Genomic DNA, 24,157 nt, shown 5'->3' on the forward strand with positions numbered 1-24,157 from the left:
TAGCCTGTAGACCCATCCCTGAAAGTTTCATTTTCCTAACCTAGCCCCTTTCCAAGATAGCCAAAGTAGAATTTTACCCTTTCCTTTACTAGCTGAACTACTGTTAAAGATAGTAAAATGCCTCTCATCTAGAATTTTACTGCCTTTACTGTTGAATTTAAGAAATCCTTACAACTTTATGAATTAGGATTTAAACACAAGGCTCAAAACACTTTCTTTGGAATACATCAAAGTATAAACACATACAACAAGTACTGACAAAACCTATCCTCTCCACACAAAAAAAGTGACCCTTTGTCTGCATCTCAGGAGATGATTCCATGCCTATGCAAACCTGGTGAGTAAATCACAAGTTCTGTAGGTGATTATACTTGTTCCGTAAAAGCTGTATTAAATTTAATTTATTGGCTCAGAGCGATTAAGTAGTACAACATTTACCCTCTAGAGGTGCTGAGGTATGCAGGGTCACTTTTGGAGAGTTTTGTCAGTACTTGGTCAGTATGTGTTTATACTTTGGAATACATATATATTGCAGATCTTGGTAAATATCTAGTTAAGGGGCTTTTTACTATCTTGGAAAGTATTTAAGTGGGGTTCCTGAAACTTTCAGTAATGAATCCAGGGCCTAGCCTAAAATATAGGCATAAGTCTAGAATCAGGGCTGTTGAGAATGAAACATGCTAAGGAAACACTTCTTTCTTACTTCATAATATGCAGAATGATTGTAGTTTACAAATTTTGACTCCAGCTTGACTTTATTTTACCCTATAACTCTCCTTATTTGCAAATATGTAGCCCAAATTATAAATTTCCCATGTGATTTCTGGTTTTGATTTCATCATAGCTGAATCAATTTGTGGGTACATGGGTTGAAACAGGAGTGGCACATGGTAAAATTTTACTTGTATGATATACTCCCTTCATCTCAAGAAGTGAAGTTATGTTAATCCTGATAAAATATACCTAAGTATGATAAAAATATAATACCCTTCTATAGAAGCAAACTTGGGCTATATATTTGCACATTAGGGGGTAAGGGTGAAGTAAAGTTGGTCTGTATGCATAATGTGTAAGCTACAATTATTCTGATATTATGAAATAAGAATTGTTTTCTGACTTTACACCCTCTAAATACATTATCCCCTTCCCCTGTTTTGCAAATATGTACCCCAAATTTTATATTTCCTATCTGTTCTGTCAATTCTCTATCTTTTCTTACTCTAAGTTAAAAGAAATTGGTTTACAGTGTGTTAATGCATGAACGACTTGATATACAGGGGGTATATCATACAAGTACCAGCAAAACATACACAAAAATTATAATTTGGACTATGCACATTAGGGGGGAAGGGGGGTAAACTATATTGGAGCTGATGTGAAACATGTTAATTATGATTATTCTGCATGCCCTATTAAGTGTAAGCAATGTTTTCTTAGCATGTTTCCTATTCAACAGCCCTATTTTTCTTACTTCACACCATCTAAATACTGTATTCCCATCCACCTCCCCCTAATGTGAATATATATATATAGCCCAAATTATATATTTCCTTTCTATTCTGTCAATTCTCTATGTTTTCTTACTGTAAGTTGAAAGAAACTGGTTTACAGTGTGTTAATGCATGAACAACTTGAGATACAGGGGGTATATCATACAAGTACCAGTAAAATATACACAAAAATTATAATTTGGACTATGTGCATTAGGGGGGAAGGGGGTAAACTAGTGGAGCTGCAGTGAAACATGTTAATTATGATTATTCTACATGACCTATTAAATCTAAGCAATGCTTTCTTAACATGTATCCTATTCAACAGCCCTGCTTCTAGACTTATACCAGAATATGGGCTACACTGGAAAACTGTTGTCAAGCTCTTGTTCCTATGGTAAATTTTTTGCAGTTCATATTATTGACTTATGAACAAGGTAAATATACCACTCAATGCCTTTTTTTATGCTCTTTCCAAAAATAATAATCATTTTTGTCAGGAATGAATTTTACCCCACCACTATATATACCAATTCAGGGTGTATATTTGCACATTAGGGGTGGGGTGGGGGGGGGGTAAAGTCCTTTCTATACCTTCCTTATTTCTAGGGCTTAAGAGATTCTATAGAGCATTGAGCTAGACTCTGATTTCTAAAGTGGTCTATGTGGATCCCAAGGAATCCACAGGAGACTCAACAGGGGTCTACATTGACATGCCAAAAAAATAAGGGGTTCACAATTTGTGAGCAGGTATCTACAGTAAACTATATGGTTTACATTGGCTAGTAAAGAACTAAAATTTTAGAGCCTAAGCTGTGGGAAGAATGTGAATTTTTTTAAGAATTTTACCTAGCCTAGTTTTCATGGGGAATACTAACAATATTATATTATTAAGGTAAAATTCTACTTTAGGTACTTTTGGCTATCTTGGAAATGGGTTAGGTTAGGAAAATGAAACTTTCAGGGATGGGTCTACAGGCTAAAGTATGTTCTGGGAAGTTATTTTGAAGTACCTCCATCCATTCCTTCTCTGTCTAGAGGGTCCTGAAATTTGCCTACATGACAGGTTTGAAACTTTGACAAAACAACATTTTACCTTAATTTTCAGTTTCTTATTCTCTGGCTTTAGTTCTGAAAATGCAATTTCTGTTATTTATGTAGAATTTTAAGTCATATCAATGTTTTTTTTTCAAAATTTTGGAAATGTATTTGCATATATTTAAAACCTTATAAATCAGGATTGAGCAAAGTTGTGAAGCTGAAAACAATTTTTTTGTACTTCATTTAAGCAGAAGATCTATTTTACAAGGTTTCACTTTTGTAACACACAGATTTTTAAAGATCATCAAAGGTCAGGACCCTCTAGAGAGAGAAGGAGTTGAGGTAGGTACTTCAAAATAATACTTTAGTCTTTAGACTCATCCCTGAAAGTTTCATTTTCCTAACTGAACCCCTTTCCAAGATAGTCAAAATAGCTAAAGTAGAATTTAACCAAGGAAAGTAGTGAATGTTCAGTTAAGAGAACAAAGAAATGAATTCAGGGCCTAAAGTAAATGCTAGGGTAGGCTAGGTCTTAACTTCAATTTTTTTTTGCTTTTTTGATGTGAGATTACTTTCCTTCCTATGAGGCTGTGGCAGATCCAGGGGAGGGGCGAGGGGTGCCCCCCCCTAACGTAGTCTAAAGTAATGTAATTTACTTAATTAATACAAGTTTGTGCTAAATAAACTTGCTCCTAATGCAAGTTTGTCAGATCAACCTATTTTGCCCCCCCCCCCCTTAAAAATCCTGGATCTGCCCCTGCTATGAGGTCCCAAGTTTTAAAAACATAAATCAAATGATTTGAGTAAGATAAATCAAATGACTTCACCATATTATGATTTCTTCTAGAATTCTAGATAGGGATTTCTGCTATATTAGAGAGTAGTTTAGATGATTGAATGACAATTTCAGAAATAGATCTACCTACAGCCATAAGTTGAACTATAGGCTATCATTAGAAAGTTAGGAAGGTACTTCATACCTCCTCCTTATCCCCAACTAAATTTTGAGCTGTGCAGCTCCTCGTTTGGTTCTTTGTCATGCTATGTTAATGTTGAAACATCAGTCTGGGCTTAGCTTAGCACATTGAGTTGTTACCATTTCAAAGGGCATTTTAAACCCTATGTCTGCTAAATTATTTGGTAATTAAAAAGTATTGTTACCCTAGGGTGCTTTTGACAGTTGAAAAAAGTTTGTATGAATAGGAAGGTAAGTCAATGAACTGCAATTATAATATTAAAAGTCATGGTAATGACAGTTGTTAAAAATGACTGAAATATGGGTGCTTTGAAAGACTTAGGAAGATTTGTTGGTACTTGTCTGTTATAGCACCTATGTATGTAGAAGCTAACTATAAAGTAAAACCTGTTTCTCTGATGCTCATTCCAAATGAAATATCACAAAATATGATGAAAATGTAATATTTAATTAAACAAATTTGGGCAGTATATTTGCACATTAGGCGGGGGGGGGGTGTAAAGTATAGTGGGTTTATATGCAAAATGTGTTAGGTATGGTACATTTATTCTGTATGTTAAGATATAAGAATTGTTTTCTAGCTTCACACTGTCCAAATACTTTACCCCCTCTAATGTGCAAATATATAGCCCAAATTATATAGTTCCCATCTATTCTTCTTAGCATCTATATACATAGATGCTATGACAGACAGGTACTAAATTGCTAAATATTTTCCAAGGTCTAAGGGTAGTTTTAGGTACTTGTTTGACAGTTCATATATCAAGCAAAAAGCTGTACAAAAACTGTGGATTAATCCCAGTTTCTAAGGCTATGATGAAAGAAAAATGAAGATTGCTAGGGAACGTTTTATGGTTGAAGAAGGACACACAGTCAAATATTGTGCTTTGTGGCCATTTATCTGGCGCCATATGAAAGACATGTCATCCTTTGAATTCATAAGAAGAGGTCATTAGAAAGGATTTAAAGGACCTTGGAATTTAAGGGAAAGGAGTTGGAGTCAACCTTTGAATAGATTATGGTTGGAGGAGGAGCATATATGTATGTGTTGGCCTAAAGCAGCTTGCTGATGCCATATTAGTAGTAGGACTTTGGTCATGGGATGAGGATATAATTGTTATAAATTGGCAGGTGCTTTATTTTTGTTCTTCTATTTTTCAAGTAGAATTTTCTTCTTTTAGAAAAAAATTGGAAAAAGATGTCTGGAAGTGCAACTGATCTGAAAGAAAAAATGAAATACATCCTTGTAACTGGTGGAGTAATCAGTGGTATAGGAAAGGGCGTAATAGCAAGTTCCCTTGGTACAATTCTTAAGCACTGTGGTCTCCATGTTACGTCTATAAAAATAGACCCTTACATCAATATTGATGCAGGAACATTCTCCCCTTATGAACATGGTGAGTATTATTATTATTATTTATTGAAAACCTGTCTTATTACAAAAAGAAAATGACAGAGCACTACAAAAAAAAGCAAAAGATCACTATGAAACTATTACAATGTAACTAGTGTAGAAGGAGTTGGTTCCAAGCATGTTTTAAAATATTTTGGTTGTTTTTTTTTTCTATAAGTTTAGCAACAGCTATAGTAGGATCTACTATATGAAGACTCTTAATGACTTTTGAACTGCATGTCCAAATTGGATATCTCAGTATAATTTTTCGGTTCTTTTTTCTATTGCTACTTAAAAACAACAACAACAAATATTAAGTCGAGCCCCTTGTGTGAAGTTTCTGTATCATCAGCAGAAATTCTTTATAGGAAATGAATGAAGGTACAGAGAGATCCTGAAATTATTTGTAAAACTGAACAGAAGACTGCTGAGGAGAAGAGAAGGCATTGAAAATGTGTCAGCAAAGAAAGCCATAGCTGTAATTAAAGAGAATGTAGAAACTAACACTGTAGTACACTTTGGAACTAACACTAAATATGATTTCCATTCGTTTTCTGATTATTACCAAATTTAAGTCTGCTATACTCTTAGTATATTTTATATTACACTTCTTCAAGTTAGACCATACAACTTTTCTTTGTTCAAGTGATTAACTAAAATTGCCTAAGTTCTAAGTTTTCCCACCCTGTACACCTTTCCACCATGTTTCCCTCCACAAATACACACCTTGCAATTACCTTAAATTGTATCTTCTAGCAACTAAGGTTGAAGAACCTGTAAATGTTGCCAGGTAACGTTGACTTGATAATCTATATGTCACAGTTGGATTATCACTATTTACATATATACTGGACAACAGTTCATAACAACAGGACAATTAACACAATTTTCATATTTACAGGACAGTTTGGTTTTGTTTTTGGGTTCACTATTTGTATTGGTGGCTGGTCTTAATTGGGGGTTAAAGGGGGCAGGTGTTATCTAATAGATCCTACTCCACGATGCTGGTTTGTCCCACTGCGTCTTCAATGAATTGCCACTCCAATCACGGTCAACACCAACCTTGAAGCTATCAACTGATCTGGCCAACACAGTAGATTAGCTAAGTGGATTCCACAGTGGAACAATGCGATTGATGAAGAAGTTGAACTTCTCGCACTTTCTGCTAAACTTTTGATGCAGTTTTATGGGATTTCCTTGTGTTCTGGTATATTCATTGTGATCAAAAATGGGCTTGATGGTGTCACTGGTCATCATCTTATATGCAAGGATGACATCTCCTCTCTCTCTACAGTACATTAGGGTAGGTAGGTCAAGCTTTTCTAGTCGTTGCTTGTAGGAGATTTGTTTTCCGCAAAAGGGAGCTTGGTTGCTCTATGCTGGACCTTCTCAAGAATGTCCATGTCACACTTAAAGTGAGGGTCGGAAACCAACATACCAAACTCAAGATGGGGACGAAAAGGGCTGTGTAAAGCTTCTTGATAACACTCGGATTGCAACTTTTCACAGAAAGCTTGATCAAACCAAGGACCTTCTTTGCCGTAGCTGCTTGATTCTGACAGTAACTATGGAATTTAAGCTTATCGTCAATGAATACCCCAAGATCACACTCTTCCTCGGCACTCTGAATGGGCATATTGGTACCTGCAGAGTCTATCATGTGATAACTATGGCAGGGATGGCTTGGACCCAGATGAAGGACTTTGCATTTGTATGGGTTGAACTCAAGCATCCAGGCTGTTGCCCACAGACAGAGGTTGTTGAGATCTTCTAACAGAGAAGAGCAATTTTCTATAGAAGCGGCTGGACCAAACAGTTTGGAATTGCCTACATACAATTCCACTCCATTCTTGACTACCTCAGGAAGATTATTTACGTAAAGGTTAAGCAGTGATTGGCCAAGTTCGGTCCCTTGGGGGACATAACTCTCAATATGAACTGTTAATAAAATGAGATCCCCTCTTTCATCATATACAGCGACAACCTGGATTATGTTGGATAGGTAACTGTGAATCCACTGTGCAACATGATTTTCTATCTGATATACTGACAGCTTGATCATCAGGTAGCGGTGAGACAATTTATGAAGGGTCTTAGATTGATCCAGTAGGAACACGTCGACTGGGAAACCCTGCTCCAGCAGATCAGTTACAGATTCATAAGCTAGTATAAGACTTGTTTCGATAGACATGCCTTTCCAGAAGCCATGCTGACCACCAAAAAAAAGCCATTCTTGGTCATATGCGCTATAGTTGCATCATCGATTATCCCTTCAATAAGTTTGGCCACAACTGAGGTCAGGCTAATAGGTAGATAGTTCTCAGACTGGGTTCTAGATCCTTTCTTGAATACTGGAGTAATTACGGCTGTCCGCCAATCTGCAGGTAGGCTACTAGTCTGAAGAGACAGCTTGAATAACGAAAAGAGCGGCTCGGCTACTATATCTTCAAGTTCTTTAAGGAGCCTGGGTTGTATACCATCTGGGCCTTTTGCTTTGTTAGGGTCTAGTTTACTCAGCCTTTTCTTAAACTCGTCCATTGTGACGTTGGCATAGGGTGCTTGACCATCCTGGGGGCAGCGAACGGTGGCTCGTCAGTGGGGTCCACTGAGAAATTGGATGCAAATGTGTTGTTCAGCAAATTTGCAATGTCCTCCAGATATTCCAGCTTTTTTCCTTCAGGGTTGAGCAGGAATGGCATAGTTTGTCTACTCTTATCTTTAGCAGATACGTATCTCCAGAACCTCTTTGGGTTGTCTTTGATGTTTAATGCCAAGTTATCTTCATAGTCAGCTATGAAGTGTCTAGTCATTTGCCTCAGTTTATTCCTTACTCTTGCAAAACGATCCCAGTGGTGTGTGTATTTGCATTTCTTATATTTTGAAAAAGCCTTCTTATGGTTCATAGCCCTTTTAATAGGCTGGTTCAAGTGTGGCAGTGTTTTTGGTACTTTCAAAAATGAAGATGAAGCACATGTCCTCTCAGCTTGGAGTAGAGTATTTTTTAAATTTCAGCAGGCTAGCTCAATGTCTCCCTTGACAATAGCTTGGTCCCATTCTACTGCCCATATTATCCCCCTGATTTTACTGTAGCTGGTGTAAGTTTGTTCAGTGCAATGGTTTTTCCGTTGACTAAGCAGCAAATCATGGCAGATGCAGACATGGTTGCTGGCACCAATAGGGGGGAAGAACTCAGTGTTAACTAGCAATCCTGGGTTGTTAGTGATTGTCAAATCTTGAAAGGATGGCGTTTGGTTATTTTTATACTTGGTCGGTCGGCCTATTACCTGATGTAAGCTATTGCTACCCAAATTTTCAACAAATGCGTTATTGACAACAGAGCTTTGTTGATAACCCAATCCCTCAACCCATTTGACATGTGGTAGATTCAGGTCTCCAAGAAGAATTAAGTCCCGATTATCATTATTGGATGCTTGTTCAGCCAACTGAATAAGAGCTTGGTAAGACGCACGGGCATCTGGACAACTGGGGCTTCTATATATAGTAACCTACCAGTAATGGTTTTTCTTCATTAATAATACTGACAAAAATACTCTCAAGCCAAGGGGAATAATCATGATTGAAAATAAATCTCTAATCTATATTCCTTCCTTTGTGTAGATGGCAGTGCCTCTCCTTGGGTTAATAGACAAATTTGAGAACAGGCAATATCCGGGTATGCTGATATGGTTTTCTGCCAGTGGGTTGCTTCAGTTCTTGGGGGTCAGTTCACAAATACACAGTATATCATAATCTTCAATGGTGGCTGCAAATTTCAGTTCTGGAAGCTTAATAATTCTATTAAATATCAAAATAACTAATATATATTATTGTCTTTCAAAATCTGAGTATCCTCAAGATTATAGTTGGACCTACTGCATAATAAATAATTAACTTTTTAAACATAAGGTTTAGTTGTTCTCTGATTGACTAGGAAAAACAACTAACAGTGTTAATAGTTTTTGTGCTAAACATTAACTTCAAGTTTCAACATGATGAAAGTTTATATGAACAACTGTTCAAGGTCATGTTTACAAATAAGCTTTTGACCAAGGAGCTGCAAACTCAATGAAGTAGTTTTGTTGGTATAAATGTCAAACTCAGTTGTTGCAAGGACCATATTACCAATGTTGAATCTAGTGGCATTGTGTATAAAAGTACATTAAATTTTCATATATTAAGTCTGCAGTTGCAAGAATAAATTAACATATGAGAAAACAAAACCTATGCATTAATTCAAGTGAAGTTAAAAAAAAACCTGGGAGTATAGGGCAGAATTTATGGACTGCAAATCAATTTATGGTGCCAGTCAACCAATGATGTTTAGTTTGAGAAGGCGTTTTTGTAAATTTACAGAGTCGCCTCATAATGAGATGATGCTATGAAATGGGTTTCTCAGGATTATTTTTGCAAATCACTTGATTTTGGGTTGCTCACAATAGAGAATATGTTTTTTCTAGCACGTACCTGAAGCCTAAAGGTAAGTAAGTAAATCTCATTATTGACTACATACACCAGGTAGGTTTCATTAAAGGGTTCATTACATAAGGGTTGAATTTTTGCCATCAAATGAATATGTATTAGGGACTTCTAATGTAATAATATGGTAATTCATGTGTCAGTCACATGACAATGATTAATTGCAGTAGGAAGCATAGACAAAACGGACATGATGATAGATAACAAAGTAATTATATCGTAAAATATTGGCTTAAGCCATGCATTGGAAATGCCCTAGCCTAGCACAGATTAGCACAAAAATTTCAAAAGCAGCAGTAATTTTTGTCACAAGATATTTTAGTAACTTTCTTGTTACAATAAGAAAGAGGCATGTATGAAAAAAACTTGTAATAACAATAATAGCTGAGACAAATGTACTTTAAATGTAAACATTTAAAGTGGGAAACAGTACCTGTGTAATACACTAAAGAATAATCATAATTATACAGTTTGCGGAGAAGATTTTTAGTAATCAAAACTCTAAAAAATGGAGGTTTGGAAAAAATGTATGCATGAAAACAACTTTCCTCTTACACTGTCCCATCAAATTTATTAACATTGTTTGAATTTGCACAAGGAAAAAAAAAGAAACCCCAAAAGTGATCCAATTTTAGAGAGAATTATCGCATCAAATTCTGTATCACCAAAAACACTCCAGAATTTTCAAGTTCCTAGCTGAAAAATCGAAAAATTTCATATTTTACTTCCATGGGAATGTGTTTCTTTGCTCTATTTGTTTTTTTATCCTCACTAGGGGTAATATAGTAAAGTGATGGTTGTAGAATCTTACAGGGGTTCTATTCAGACAGAAGACGTGAGTTCTAGCATCTTCTATTACAGTCATACACAATTGGAAGTCAACTTAGCCTTGTTTTGTGCCCATTTTTTCTCCTGTGGCCTGTTATAGCCAAAAATAGTATTGTGTCAAAACTTCAAGGTAGCCATTTCAATGGGAAAGGCTGAAATATAACAAAAACGTTTTCCAAAGGTTACGTAGCCCAAGGCAAGAGCCAATAGATACAAAATATTGCTCATTTTTTGTAGAACAATTCATTAATCATTGGAGAAAGGTTGGCTTATTTATCATCATTGGAATTAGGAGCTTAGACATATTTTGAACAAAGTATTGTTGAATCTTCAAAAAGAAAGTATAGGGAAACAACCCCAGATTATAAAAATGACTTATTTTAATGAGAAAGGTTAAGTGAATTATACAGTTGAGAATGTGTAAAGCCATTCATGGGGGTGGGGGGTCGGGCGTGCAGCTTCCCACTCGCCGCATCAGGGGACGCTCCCCACTTTGATTTGATTTTTTACTTATATTTTAGTTAGGAGAGGGGGTGGCCGTAATTAGTTTTTCTCTGGGAACCCTCAACCCTAGGAAAGACTCTTATAATGTTAAACCCTTTGAAATTTCGATTGTACAGAAATTTTGTCTAAAAAATGTTAAGATTCCGTCGACCTTTCGTTCTTTGAGCAAATGCAAAAAATCATGCAAATGGCACATGATTTATAACAAAGGATTATATGGTACGGTTTTTTTTAAACCTCTCGTCAAATAGGCTTTTTGGTTAGTTTTTCTATAAAGTGCTAGATAGCAGTAAGTATATCAGGAAGTATAAAACAAAATGGTTTAGATAGGGACAAGTTTTCGTTAATATATTTGCTACCCGGTTCAATGTTCAGCTTATACACTCAGAACTTTCTCTAATTACTCTAGAAACTTGAAGACTGGGACAAAGCATAAGTAGTATAGAGCATATAATAAAAAAGTAAATGATGCAGTATCCATCTTTAATGGAAAGCGGCTGTAGCTTTAGATTAGAATATAAAATAAGAATAATTGAAAGATTTGGATATTTTCTGGTATATACTTGCTCATTGGATTCCAGAATTTCATCTTGCCCACCAGAGGCAGACCAGGGGATGAATTCTTGCTGTCTTATTCTTCTATATCCCCCATCCTCCCAGAAAGTAATGTACTTGAAGACTATATTTTTAATAATTTTGACATGTCTTAAGGATCAAGGCCCTAATGTAATGGCTTACCTTTGTGTGCACCTATATATCTGAAAATAAAGGAGGGAGGAGGACCTTCCGGGATGGTAGACCCTTTCATACTCACGACGCCTCCCCCCACCAAGCAATCGAAAAACGCTCTTTCATGTATATTTGGCTTGTAAATTCCCTGATCATCTCCCTGAGGATTAGTCTGCTAGCAGTTATTTTCATAAGTTCCCTTTTTTGAAAAAAGACTCACCCCACTTCCTACAAAAAATGGTATTTTATCCATGACTAAGTGTATTTTTGCACCAACACATTGATGACTAAAGAACAAAAATCTTAATGGTTGACTTAAGGACAAAATTATAGAGAAAATATTTTAATTTACCTGATTATGTGTAGGCTACTGAGAATAGCCAATTCAAATCTGTTCCAAGGTAAATAAATGAATGCTATCATTTATTCATACTCATCCTAGGTGAAGTTTTTGTGCTTGACGATGGTGGCGAAGTCGACTTAGATCTTGGCAATTACGAACGGTTTTTGGACGTGACTCTTCACAGAAAAAACAATATCACAACTGGAAAAATATATCAGAGTGTGATTCTCAATGAAAGGAAAGGAGATTATCTTGGTAAAACAGTTCAAGGTATGTGTCAGGTTGAATATGAAATCTAATAGATATTAGTGAAGTTCCTTATGTTCCATGGCTAACGTTATTTTTTTCTTTTTTCCTCAACTCACCGATTTGTTTTAACATTTTTTGTTTTGTTGTCATAATTATAAGACTTGATAGCAAAAGCGACAAGAACACTTGCCTGTGGCTGTGGTAACTTAGGTTCAAATCTTAGATAAGACAATTTTTAAGGAATTCGGAATCAAACTCGCTCCAATTGCAAAACGGGAGAGTATAGCACTTATAAATATGAAGTATATGAATATTTGCCTAAGAATAAATACAATTTTATGATAATAAAATGGGAAGATAAAAATTAGAAAAAATAAATATATAAACTTTTTTTCATTGAACTCCGGTGTTCGAACAAACAAATTTTGTACCAAAGATACCAAATTTTTTCTTAGAAGTAACAATTTTTTGTGATAACAACTTTTCTGTCAGAAGTAGCAAGTGTTGCTTAACACTAACAAATTTTCTCTTCCAATAATCAACTTTTCCTTAATACTAACATACTTTTACTGAACACACACACATTTCTCTTAGAATTAATATTTTTCCTCAGTGATAACACCTTTTCTGTTCGTACTAGCAAGTTTTCTACCAAAGATACCAATTTTTTTCTTAGTATTAACAATTTTTTTCGATTGTGATAATAACTTTTCTGTCAGAAGTAGCAAGTTTTACTTAACACTAAAAAACCTTCTTTAGAATTCGGAATCAAACTCGCTCCAATTGCAAAACGGGAGAGTATAGCACTTATAAATATGAAGTATATGAATATTTGCCTAAGAATAAATACAATTTTATGATAATAAAATGGGAAGATAAAAAGTAGAAAAAATAAATATATAAACAAAAAAATCAACTCGTTTTCAAAATGTAATCCATTTTGAAAGTAGTTTTTTTTTTCTTTGAGAATTTATGATTATGAGTGAAAAAGAGGGGCGCGAAACGGATTGGGCTTAACATGATGTTTTCAACTCGTTTTTCTTAACCAATCGACCTTTTTCATTGATGCATTTATAACCTTGATCAATTTGATACCTGTTTTGAAAAGCCCAATCTGTTTGCGCCTCTTGTTTAATTTATTTTCATAAATAAAAAAAAAAAATCTATTTTTCAGCCCATTTTGAAAAGCTTAAAAATTATATTTGTTCTGATTGTGTACACAGACCATTGTTTGTATATACAACTCAAGTTTCTTAAGTTACGGAGACGCATTATCTTATAATTTTTGAACAAATGATTTTTGTAATTCTCAAATATTCTTATAATAAAGCATATCTCATAATTAATAAACCGTCATATGTGAATGAGTAATCAAATCAAAGCATGGTGGTTAAACCAAGAAGTCTAATAAATAGCAAAAGCCTCACGTGACCAAATTTTTTCATATTTTTTTTTTTTTTTATTGTAGACTTTACCGTCAAGACAAACTGCATATTAGGCAAGTATAACTGAACTCAATGTTTGTAAAAATTACAAACAAGCCTGTGACTAGTGTCAAATAGTTTTAGGTAACAAACTGTAAGTAAGGAGCAGCGTATGCTAATAGTGTCCAAAACTAAAAAAAAGTTCTGATGCCATTTACATCAATATAATCGGTTTTTAGTGGAGATTCTAAATATATAAGTTCGTTAAGATAAAAGTTTATCGCCAACAGTCGTGGACCTGAGAATAATTTTTCCATGTTTTCGAAAAGGAAAAAACATCCTCAAAAAAGGGAGTGATTTTTCTGGAAAATATAATTAAGTAAAACTCTGAAAAATTAGTTTTGAAACAATATATAAAAAAGAAAAATCAACTTTTTGTTACCCATCAAAAGCTTAAGAAAATTCGTCAGATTTTATCTAAAAGCTTGAGAAAATTTATCAGATTTTCAGAAAAGGGTTAGAAACCTCTAAGAGGGCAAGTGATCTTAGTGAAGATTTCACTACCAAATTCAGCACACCAGAGAACCCTAACGTAGAGGGTTCGAGCTCCTATCTACAAAAATGTAGAACTTTGTTTGTTTTTTCAGAAGAAAAACCACAAATGTGTGTTTTTTTCCGGAGGCTATCGTGTCGAACAAATTGTCCTAGAGAAACAGGGGACGGCTCATTGGAACAACAATTAGAAGTTCTAATGCCTTTTTTAAGCAGCCAAAACGATTGTGGTATAGAAAAGTGGCGTTGTCTGCCATTTTGTGGCATAAAGTACGAGCTTTATCTCCGAGTTGTTATCAATTGGAAACTCTTAGATAACAAGTGTATTTCAAATTATTAACAACGATACATGGGCTTTCCAGTTTCATGGGGCAGTAATACCACTTGGAGGGTGTCTTCGCTCCTAAAAGTCACGTAGTTCATACAAAATAAACGGTTAATATAGACATTTATTTTAGAGCTTTCAGCTATCTAAGTTGATCCAAATAATCCTTAATTATATTGCAGAGAGGTTGATATTCTTGGTTAAGAGGTGGTGGGGGAGGGTTTTAAGAACCGGTAGTAAGTTTTTTGAGAGGTTGGAAACTATATTCTTGCTGAAATTTCTAATTGTGAGAATATTTTGAAAATGAGTAAACGTTGTCAAGATACCATACGCAATTTGAGTATTGTATTAAACAAAAACAAATTCACACAAGTCTTTTCAAATAAAAGTAAAGAGTGACAATAAAACTTAAAACAAACAATAATTATTCTGTACATTAGCAGGGTTTCTCTTCCTCAACCCGCGCTCTCTACGCTGAAGTTTTTGCAGCGAATGTAGTAAATGGGTTTTGGCAAGTGTTTTATTTACTGATTGCCTTTTAGAGCATTTAAAATGAAAATTTTATTGTTCAAATCAAGTTCACAACAATGACCCCCTCCATTCTCGACTCAATGTGAAATATACTTTTTATCTCATTGATGGATTGCTATTTTGGGTGAGTAATAGTCCTTTAGCATTGGGAGTAGAAATTCGAGCTTTAGCGTGGAGAACTACCGCCCCCTCAAGTTCCGCAGTTTTGTGAGGTTTGTTTCATGTTAGTTTATATTTTCTTTTTATATTTCTATTTATCTATTATTATTTTTAGTTCAGTTATCTGAATTTTTTAGTTTTACTCTTATTATTAATGTATTATTATCTATTTCACAGGGTATTTATTTTGATTTATTTATAATTGATTTGATCAAAAATTTGAGCTTTGTTGCAGCGGTAGCTAGCAACCTAGTGGGAGACGATCACGCCCCATAGTAAAAAATGAAATAGCCCATAACTACTAAAATCAGAATCCGATCAAAAAACGAAGTAAACTATTAGAACCGACTTGTCAAAAATCCCTATATAGGAAACATACCGTCCCTTGGCTTGAACAACGAGGAAAATATTTTGGGCTGAAAATCAAGAAAAGTGGCTGCAACCATGATATTCTGCAGTTTTTTTCTCTTTTTTTCCTCGGATAGCATGGCACTGGAACATCGTAGAGAGGTTTAATAGCTAATTTTAAAGAAATATGATGAGGTTAAAAACCTTTTGCAATTTAAAAAACGAATTTAAAATCAAATCAAATTTTTACGAAAAACTGCATTTTGCAATAATCACTGTAGTAGCTTATGTTCTTAACATCGGGAATTTGTTTCATCTGCGTGCTTTTGTAATTAACAAAAATTATTATTATATAAGGGGTTGATAGAATACATAGCTTATCCTTACAAAGAAGGACTTAGAAACGGTAATAGATATTGGAAGATTTTGTGGAGACCTCCATTGTCCTATTTGCTTATTTGTTCTGGAAGATCCTGTCCAGGCTCCTGTCCGTATGTGAAAATGCGTTTTGTAATAGCTGCATTACTGGGTGGTTAACTAGGAATAAGACTTGTCCTATAGATAGGACATATTTAACTATTGATATTCTAAAGCTTGCTCCAAGGATCCTGAGAAATTTTCTTTCAAGATTAACCTTGACCTGTAACAACCATGGATGTCCTGCCATTTTTCTATAACTGTATTTTTAAGATAACTCTGCATTTTTCTATAACTCTGTAGTAGAAAATGTTATTAACATCTTCCTGCATACGAAAATCAAAATATGATGTTTACCATTATAAAAAGCATGTAGATATAGTTATGTAAAATGAAGTAATTTTTTGGGGTTTTAACAAAAATCTGATTTGTCAACTGGAACTAGAATAATTCCTGAAATCTAGGTTGCAGCGGTAGCTAGCAACCTAGTAAGAGACGATCACGCCCTATAGTAAAAAATGAAATCCGGGTTGCAGCGGTAGCTAGCAACCTAGTAAGAGACGATCACGTCCAATGTTAAGAAATATAAAAACCCATAACTCCTAAAAAAAAGTCAGATCAAAACAAAAAGTACACCATTAGAATCGCCATTACTGAAACTCCTATACAGGAAACTTTCTGTTCCTTAGCTTGAACAGCGAGGGAAATATATTGGCTTGAAAGTCAAGAAAAGTGGCGGCTACTACAACATTCTGCCTAAACGGCACATTTTTTTTCTTCTTTTCCACAGATAGCTTGGCACTTGAACATCGTAGAGAGTTGTTCAATGGTTCATTTTAAAGGAAATTAATTGGGTTAAAAATCCTTTGTAACTAAAATAAATTATTTTTAAAAGAGAATAAATTTTTCGACTAAAAACTGCATTTTTGATGTCTTCTCATACTGCAATCTTTTCAAAGATATTTGATTTTTGTACATAAATCATAATCGTATACCAGCGGTAAGATTTGAACCCACGCCTCCGAAGAGACTGATGGCTAACACCAGCACCTTGGACCACTCGGCCACGCTGCCTCTCATAACTATATATGTGAATCCGGGTTACAGCAGTAGCTAGCAACCTAGTAAGAGACGATCAGTCCAATGCTAAGAAATAAAAAAAGTAGTCAGATCAAATCAAAAGTACATCATTAGAACCACCTTGTCTGAAACCCTACTAGATAAATAATTAATGTCGTCATTACACGCAACCTAGTAAGAGACGATCACGCCCCTAGTAAAAAATGAAATAGTTACATTAAAAGACGATCATTGGAATAAAAACCATTGCATACATTGGACTTAGTTAGCTACTTGATTGTTTGAGGTTCGTCTCTTACTATTTCAAAGAAGAAAAAGCCATAGGCTTTTTCCTGTTTGTAATCAGGTTTTCCGGGTTGCAGCGGTAGCTAGCAACCTAGTAAGAGACGATCACTTCAAATGTTAAGAAATGATGACGGAACTCATCTATAACAATCTGAGTAAACATTCAAAAAAAAAAAAAAATGGGCAGCAGGTTACTTGGCAATGTCATCCTGATATCCGCAAGCTCTATCCGACGGATATTGCATTATGTCAAATTCTTTTTTAAATCCTTGAAAATAATATAAAAAAGAACGACCTCTTGCCTATACTAAATTTTATAGGCCATTATATTAAAGAACGACATCTAGCCAATGTTAACTGGAAAATAAATGGGGATTATGTAATTTTCATCGGTATCATAAACCTAATAAAGAACAAACCACGGGACATATTAGACTTAGTTTGTTGCTTGACCCTTCGAAGCTTGTCTCTTACTATTCCAAATAAGAAAAAGCCATAAGCTTTTTCCTGTTTGTGATTTTTCCGGGTTCCTTTCAAACAGTTTATAGGAAAGTTTTAATAAAGAATGACCTCTTGCCTATACTAAATTTTATAGGCCACTTAACTTTAGTATAGATTAGTAAAGTTTACATTAAGGATAGATATAGTTCATCATAAATGGTGTTTGTCAATATTACATAAAGGACCGATATAGTTCATCATACATGGCATTTGTCAATTAGGTTTTTTTTATAAAATTATCCAATATTATGTAAAATGTAGTAATTTTTTTTTTTTGGGGGGGGGGTTTAACAAAAAATTTATTTGTTAAATGAAGCTAGAATAATTCCTGAAAAATTAATAAACTAATTTTATTTAACAGCAAACTGCAAAAATATTTATGGTATCTGAGCAATAATTTCAATTTTTTTATTCAAACCAGAAAAATACCTGAAATTTTTAAAATTAGTTTGGTTTTAATTTCGCCTAAAGTGACTGGAGACACCGTTTTATCGGGTGTAAATCATAATATTTCCCATACCAGGAATCGAACTCGAGCCAACTGGGTAAGAATCAGCTATTTACATAAAGGACCGATATAGTTCTAGCTTATCTGGCCCCATACCCCAGATAAGCAACATTTCAAAAGATGCTTGTATTATCTTATTTTTTATTCACTATGCGCTGTAGTTTTTCTTTACTAGGTTTCATCTATATCCGTTGAAACTTACATAGCCCCATTTATAATGAACTATATCGATCCATTATGTTTGTCTTATTATATCTTGTGGATAGATAAGCGTATATAAATACTGCATTCACTTATTACTTCATATGTAGTTACTACCTACGAATATGACGTTACTCATCAAGATTGGCCATAAAAATGCAGTTTTAGTGCATATAATAAAGAACTAACTCTTTCCTATAATGAGTTGAATTGGGAACTTGATTGGTATGTTGACTATCACATTTTAATTAAGGTTAGTGTATTAAAAATTCCCTCCGACGGGGAATCGAACCCTGGTCACCCGTATGACGAACGGGTATGCTTAAATTGTACCATCGGAGATTTACGAAAAATAAGTTATCCTTGCGTCGGTCTTACCGTGTGTTGCTACAGCCGGGTTCAAACTGTAGGTCCCATTTAACGAGTTTTAAATTAAAGAAAGATCTGTAGTCTATAGTAATCAGTTAGAAAAAAATGCATAAAGGACCGATATAGTTCATCATAAATGGTATTTGTCAATTTGGTTTTTATTTATATAATTATCCATTATTATGTAAAATGCAGTAATTTTTGGGGGTTTTAACAAAAAATTTATTTGTTAACTGAAACTAGAATAATTCCTGAAATGTATAGTAAGAGCGACTCGTCTCAATAGTATTACATTAAAAGACGATCATTGGAATATCTGGGTTGCAGCGGTAGCTAGCTCCGGGTTACAGCGGTAGCTAGCAACCTAGTAAGAGACGATCACGTCCAATATAGTAAAAACCCAGAACTCCTAAAAATAGAGTCAGATCAAAACAAAAGTACATCATCTCATTTCCAAACTCTGGTTACTACGTCCCACATATGAGCTTCCGCAAGTACATGGGATCTGGTAAACCCCACTTTGTTGCCCCAATGAAGTTAGATCCTTCCCAGAATTTAGAAAACTACCCAAAGTATTATTACTCTTTAAAGCTACCCTTAGACCATTGCTTTGTAAAATTCTTTTAAGTTTTTCACTTAGCCCGGGTATATATGGTAAGGAACAAAAACCATCCTTCTCCCGAGTTGTCTCCTCTTGTATTTTTGTGAAATTTATTATACACTGTCTATTAAAAAGGATTGTATCCCTATTTTGAACTTTTATTTTATTTTCATGGAAAGGCAGTGTGGTCTCCGAAATTATCTACGTCATATTTAGATTACGCTAGGGGGGCTTCCCCCTCCCCCCTCCCCCTGGATCCACCACTGATAGGATTCAAGCTCCTATCTGTCAAAGTGGGGAATTCAGTATTTTTTGCCAGATGAAAGATCATGGATGTGTTTCATCTGTCCGTTTGTGGTTTCTTTTTTTGGAAAAGGGGAGGGGGGTCTCCAGCGGTGATCATGTTAACCAGTGGTCCCAGAAGTTTAGGAGAGAGGTCATTCAAACAGAAATCAAAAGTTTCAGTATCCTCCTTAAACGAAAAAAAGATTGAAGGGCAACCAGCCCCCTTTCCATACCCCCTTTTCTCCGAGGTTGTCTGATTAAAATTCCTAGATAGCCACCCTGTGCAACACAGCTGAACGATCCAATGAAACTGCCTCCAGGAACAGGGCTGCAAGTTATGAAAATTGCCCATACAGTAGCCTACTTGTTATTGGGAAGTATAGAGACATTTTTTGGGATACTGTCTCATGTTTAATTATCAATGTTTTGGCCAAGATTAGCACAAGATAGCTGCATGACTTATGATGCAGTGTTACATTTCAATAACGTGTTGCAGCAGGGTTTAGGAACTAGCCAACGACTGGGGTTTGACCAAGAGGGCCCTTGGCCAAAGAAGGCTCCTGATCATTCTAATAACTGCTCCTAACAGTTGATATTTTTTGAGGAGATAAACATTTGACACCCCTTTTTCAACCGGATAGCCCAGAATTTGTATAGCCTAGAATCAAGCAAAGTCCGCAGTTGATACAATTTACAAATATAACTTAAATTGAAACTTGAATTGGACAACTGAGTTTGTGATTGTTTAGCACAAATCCATAGGCCTATTCTAGTTAAATATTGCAACAGAGTTTTGGCACTGGCCAAGTTCTGGAAGTTGACCAAGAGGGCCCTTGACCAAGGGTGCCCAATCAACATTCTAATAGCAATCTCCAATGGCTTATAGAAGGTAAACATTGGATACCCTGTTCAACTAATACTCCAGACTGTATACAGCCTAGAATCAAGCTAAGCCTACAAGTAATGTAATTAAAGAATATGATTTACGCTCAATTCAAGATGGATCTTAATTTGCTCCAAAGTGCAAATTAAGGTAGTTGAACTACATTAATAAAAATAGTCATAGAAGATCAACAGCTGGGTTTCATTCAACTACTATGAAACTTCAGTATTTTGTGAATTATTGAACATCTGAAATTCTTTTGTGCAAATGTCTTCACATCAAAGTGAGCCTCCTCACATATGGAGGTTGTTGTTGGCCTCATCTAGATTTTCCAACATAAAGAAGTGAGTAATGATTTTTCTAATAAAATTTACAATTGCAAATTGTGTAAACTTCCCGTATAGCCTAGAGCTTATTTTTTAGGTTTAAAGCTTAGCATACTCTTTTCTGCGCATTTGGGATAGTGTGGAGGAGTTGAATTCAAACTTAATGGTAGCAAAAATTTGGTGATAGCATAGCAGAGCAAGCAATTAAACTTAATACAATATAAACACAATCTAAAATTTAACACATCAGCAACGACATGGCTACTCGTTTATTTGAAATTGCAAAATGTTTTCCAAAGAAAAAAAACTGTAGGCTAACTTCCCAGGGTGGTGTCTGTTCAAGGTAATATCTCATGTTTAATTATCCATCTTGTGGCCAAGATCTGTAACTTTATGGTCTAGATTAATAATTGCCAGTATTCGTAGTGACCAAGATTAAAATCTTAATGACCACGTCTTTCCAAGGTAATGACCAAGGATATTCTACATTCTAATCAAATATTTTTATTGCCCAGCTGGCCAATAGAATGGACAACATCTATAGATGTACCACTATATAAAAAAAGAAACAGCAAAGAATTATCGAATTACCGACATGATCCATATTTCTCTCATAGATTTCTCCAATATTTTTTGTAAGATAGTAGATAGTCGGCTAAGAAAATGGCTAGAAGAATTAGGGAAATTCACAGAGGAGCCGGGCGGGCTTAGGAAAGAAGGCGGTACAATAGAGCAGGTTTTTATTTTGCATAGCATAGTTAGAAAAGGAATAATGAAAAGAGGGGGTAGGATTTACGTAGCGTTCCTGGACATAAGAGGGGCTTTTGATAATGTGATCAGAGCTATGCTAGTTAAGCGACTTTTGGAGATCAGATTGCCTGTAGATTTTGCTAGATTAACAACGGGAATATATAGTTCAGTAGGCCTAGTTATTAGACTGCTAGGTAAGGTATCCAGGAGAATTTTGACGTGAATAGGTTTAAAACACGGATGCCCACTGTCGCTGATTTTGTTCAACGTGTATATTAATGATATAGTTGATTTATTCAAGGAGAAAAATGCTCCGGAGGTATTGATTAGTGTTTCGAAAATATGCATGCTTTTGTTTGCTGATGATATTGACCTTATAGCACAATCGGTAAAAGAAATGCAAACATTATTAAACATAATGGAGGAATATTTAGACATGAAAGACTTACCAATTCAATAAGAAGAAAACGGTAATTGCAGTTTTTAGGAAAGGTGGAAAATTAAGGAAAGATGATGAATTTAGGTTTAAAGATGATTTTTATAGAGATTAAAAAAGAATTCGTGTACTTTGGAGTTAAGCATAGAGTACAAAACGAAATATGTGTATGATTTCAAGGGGAGAGTCGGGAACCCTGGGACAAGTTCAACTTAAAGCTCAATATCTCCTACATTTACAGTCTGATTTTCTTCTACCAAACATCAGTCTGTGGCAAAATCATTTGGCTTTTACCGGGATTTTTCTCAGATTTTTATTGCTCGCATTAAAATTAGCAAGACTTATTTTGCAGAGGGTCACGTTTTGTCCCAGAGTACCACATGTGCGGGGACTATGGGTCAGGGTGGTGGGTGCTTTGGGACATGATGATAAATGAATTAAAACTTCGTATATTTTGTGGTATAAAACTGTAAAAATACAATAAAGTTATTTAAAAAATTATTCAACATAGTAGTTGGTCAGGTCTGCATCGAAGCTGATCATCTTGGCAATTCGTTTAGTTCCACCCGAGACCATTAGAACTGGCAATTTCATCACTACTTCTGAGCTATCGACAAATGCTTCATCGCGCTCTCTCGGAAAGGTAAACCTCCAGGCTGGAACGTTTCGTTTAAAAAAATTGACAGTGTAGCCATCTGGATCGGCCTGAAGCATTTCACCAGTGTAGAATTTCGATCCCTTTTTCCCCTAGTACTCGACTAGAACAAAGTCACCGGAACAGATACTGGGAGTCACAGACTCCTCTTCCGCCAATCGAAAATCTTCAGAGCATAAAGAGTTGTCAGAATTGTGGTCACAATCAAAATCCCCTGGTCCTGCTTCATCTCCGCTTTTGTCACTGAACGTCAGCAATCTCTTGGTAGTTTTCCTCTGAATCTTTGGGTTTTTGGCAGGAGCCGCTTTCTTGCTTTTCTTGAGATCCTTCTTCTCTCTTTTTGCCTTTCTTTCGTTTTCTGTTGCTTGGATCGAGTCTTTCACCGGTGTAGAAGTCAATATATTGGATACTCCAGGCTTCCTGCCTGTCTTTCTGTTTGTAGCTTCCCTTCTTGGCAGGGGTATAATATCTTCTGGCACAACAAACGAGGTTGAATAGGTTGTACTACTGGGACTCTGGCTCAAACGAAGCTGCTGCGGATCTGGTAAATTTTCGTCAACAGCGGCAGACTGATTTCCCGGCTCAGTAGTATCTTCTCGTCGCAAAGCAGGAAGAAAGTCAGACTCTTGCCACACTCCAGTATTCAGCGGGAAAATTCCAGGCTTTGAGAATCCGCTAGTGATGTTAGTCTGAAAGAAGCCCTTAGGAAAAGCAACCCCAAGTAATTCACTGATCTCATATTCCGTCACTGCTCGACCAGGGTGAAGTCTCAACCAGTTCTCCATTGCTTGTGACCAGTAAGTCTTTAAAGGTCCATAAACCGAAATGTCTAGAGGTTGCAACCTAGATGATGTGTGCGGCGGGAACGTAAGTAAATATACTCCCTTTTTTTTGGCCAACAAAATTGCATCGTAACTGGTGTGACTTTCATGATTGTCCATCAGAATCAAGACAGGATTCTCAGGAGATGGGTGGATATGCGATACAAAGTGCTCCAAATACAGCAAAAACAGATCCTTTGTCATCCAAGCATTTCCAGGCTTGCTACTTGCTATTCCAGCAGTCTCTGGGGGGGGGGGGCTCCATCAAGAACCATTTCAACAAAACATGCTCATGGGAACATTATAAAGGCTGAGTTAACTGCTCTCAGGGCAATGATGGGGTGGTCCTTGAGCCCAAGCTGCCTCCTGTCTTTCTGGAAGTCATACCATCAAGCTACTTTAATTTGTTCGGACTGGGCAATCCTTCGCGCATAGCCTGGACACTTTTTAGTCTAGTCTCATTAAGGTTGATGATCCAACAAGCATGGTACTTGTATTTTGAACAAAACTCTCTAAGATTTTTGTAAAAAGTGTCAAGAGCACCACGATTGAAACCAATATTTATCTGGATACTTGTAGGTTCCGGCCGTCAAAGCGAAATCGAAGGATGGTTTCTAAGAAAGCCATACAACCAGTCTTTCCTTGCAGACTTTTCTGTGTCCCAGCTTGAC

At 35.7% G+C, this 24,157-nt stretch overlaps 1 protein-coding gene across 1 annotated transcript in view; it reads left to right on the forward strand.

The window, feature by feature from the left end:
• The window catches only part of Ctps (CTP synthase), a 95,890-nt gene that overhangs the window by 1,446 nt on the left and 70,287 nt on the right, over positions 1 to 24,157 (forward strand). Inside the window, exons 2-3 of the mRNA XM_089098691.1 lie at positions 4,689 to 4,904; positions 11,880 to 12,050. Of these exons, the coding sequence (XP_088954817.1) occupies positions 4,706 to 4,904; positions 11,880 to 12,050 (370 nt within the window). The 5' untranslated portion in view covers positions 4,689 to 4,705. The remainder of the gene's footprint in view (positions 1 to 4,688; positions 4,905 to 11,879; positions 12,051 to 24,157) is intronic.

This window comes from Artemia sp. Qi Xiang Cuo, chromosome 2 (assembly GCF_049724085.1).
Source record: "Artemia sp. Qi Xiang Cuo chromosome 2, ASM4972408v1, whole genome shotgun sequence".
NCBI lineage: Eukaryota > Metazoa > Arthropoda > Branchiopoda > Anostraca > Artemiidae > Artemia > Artemia sp. Qi Xiang Cuo.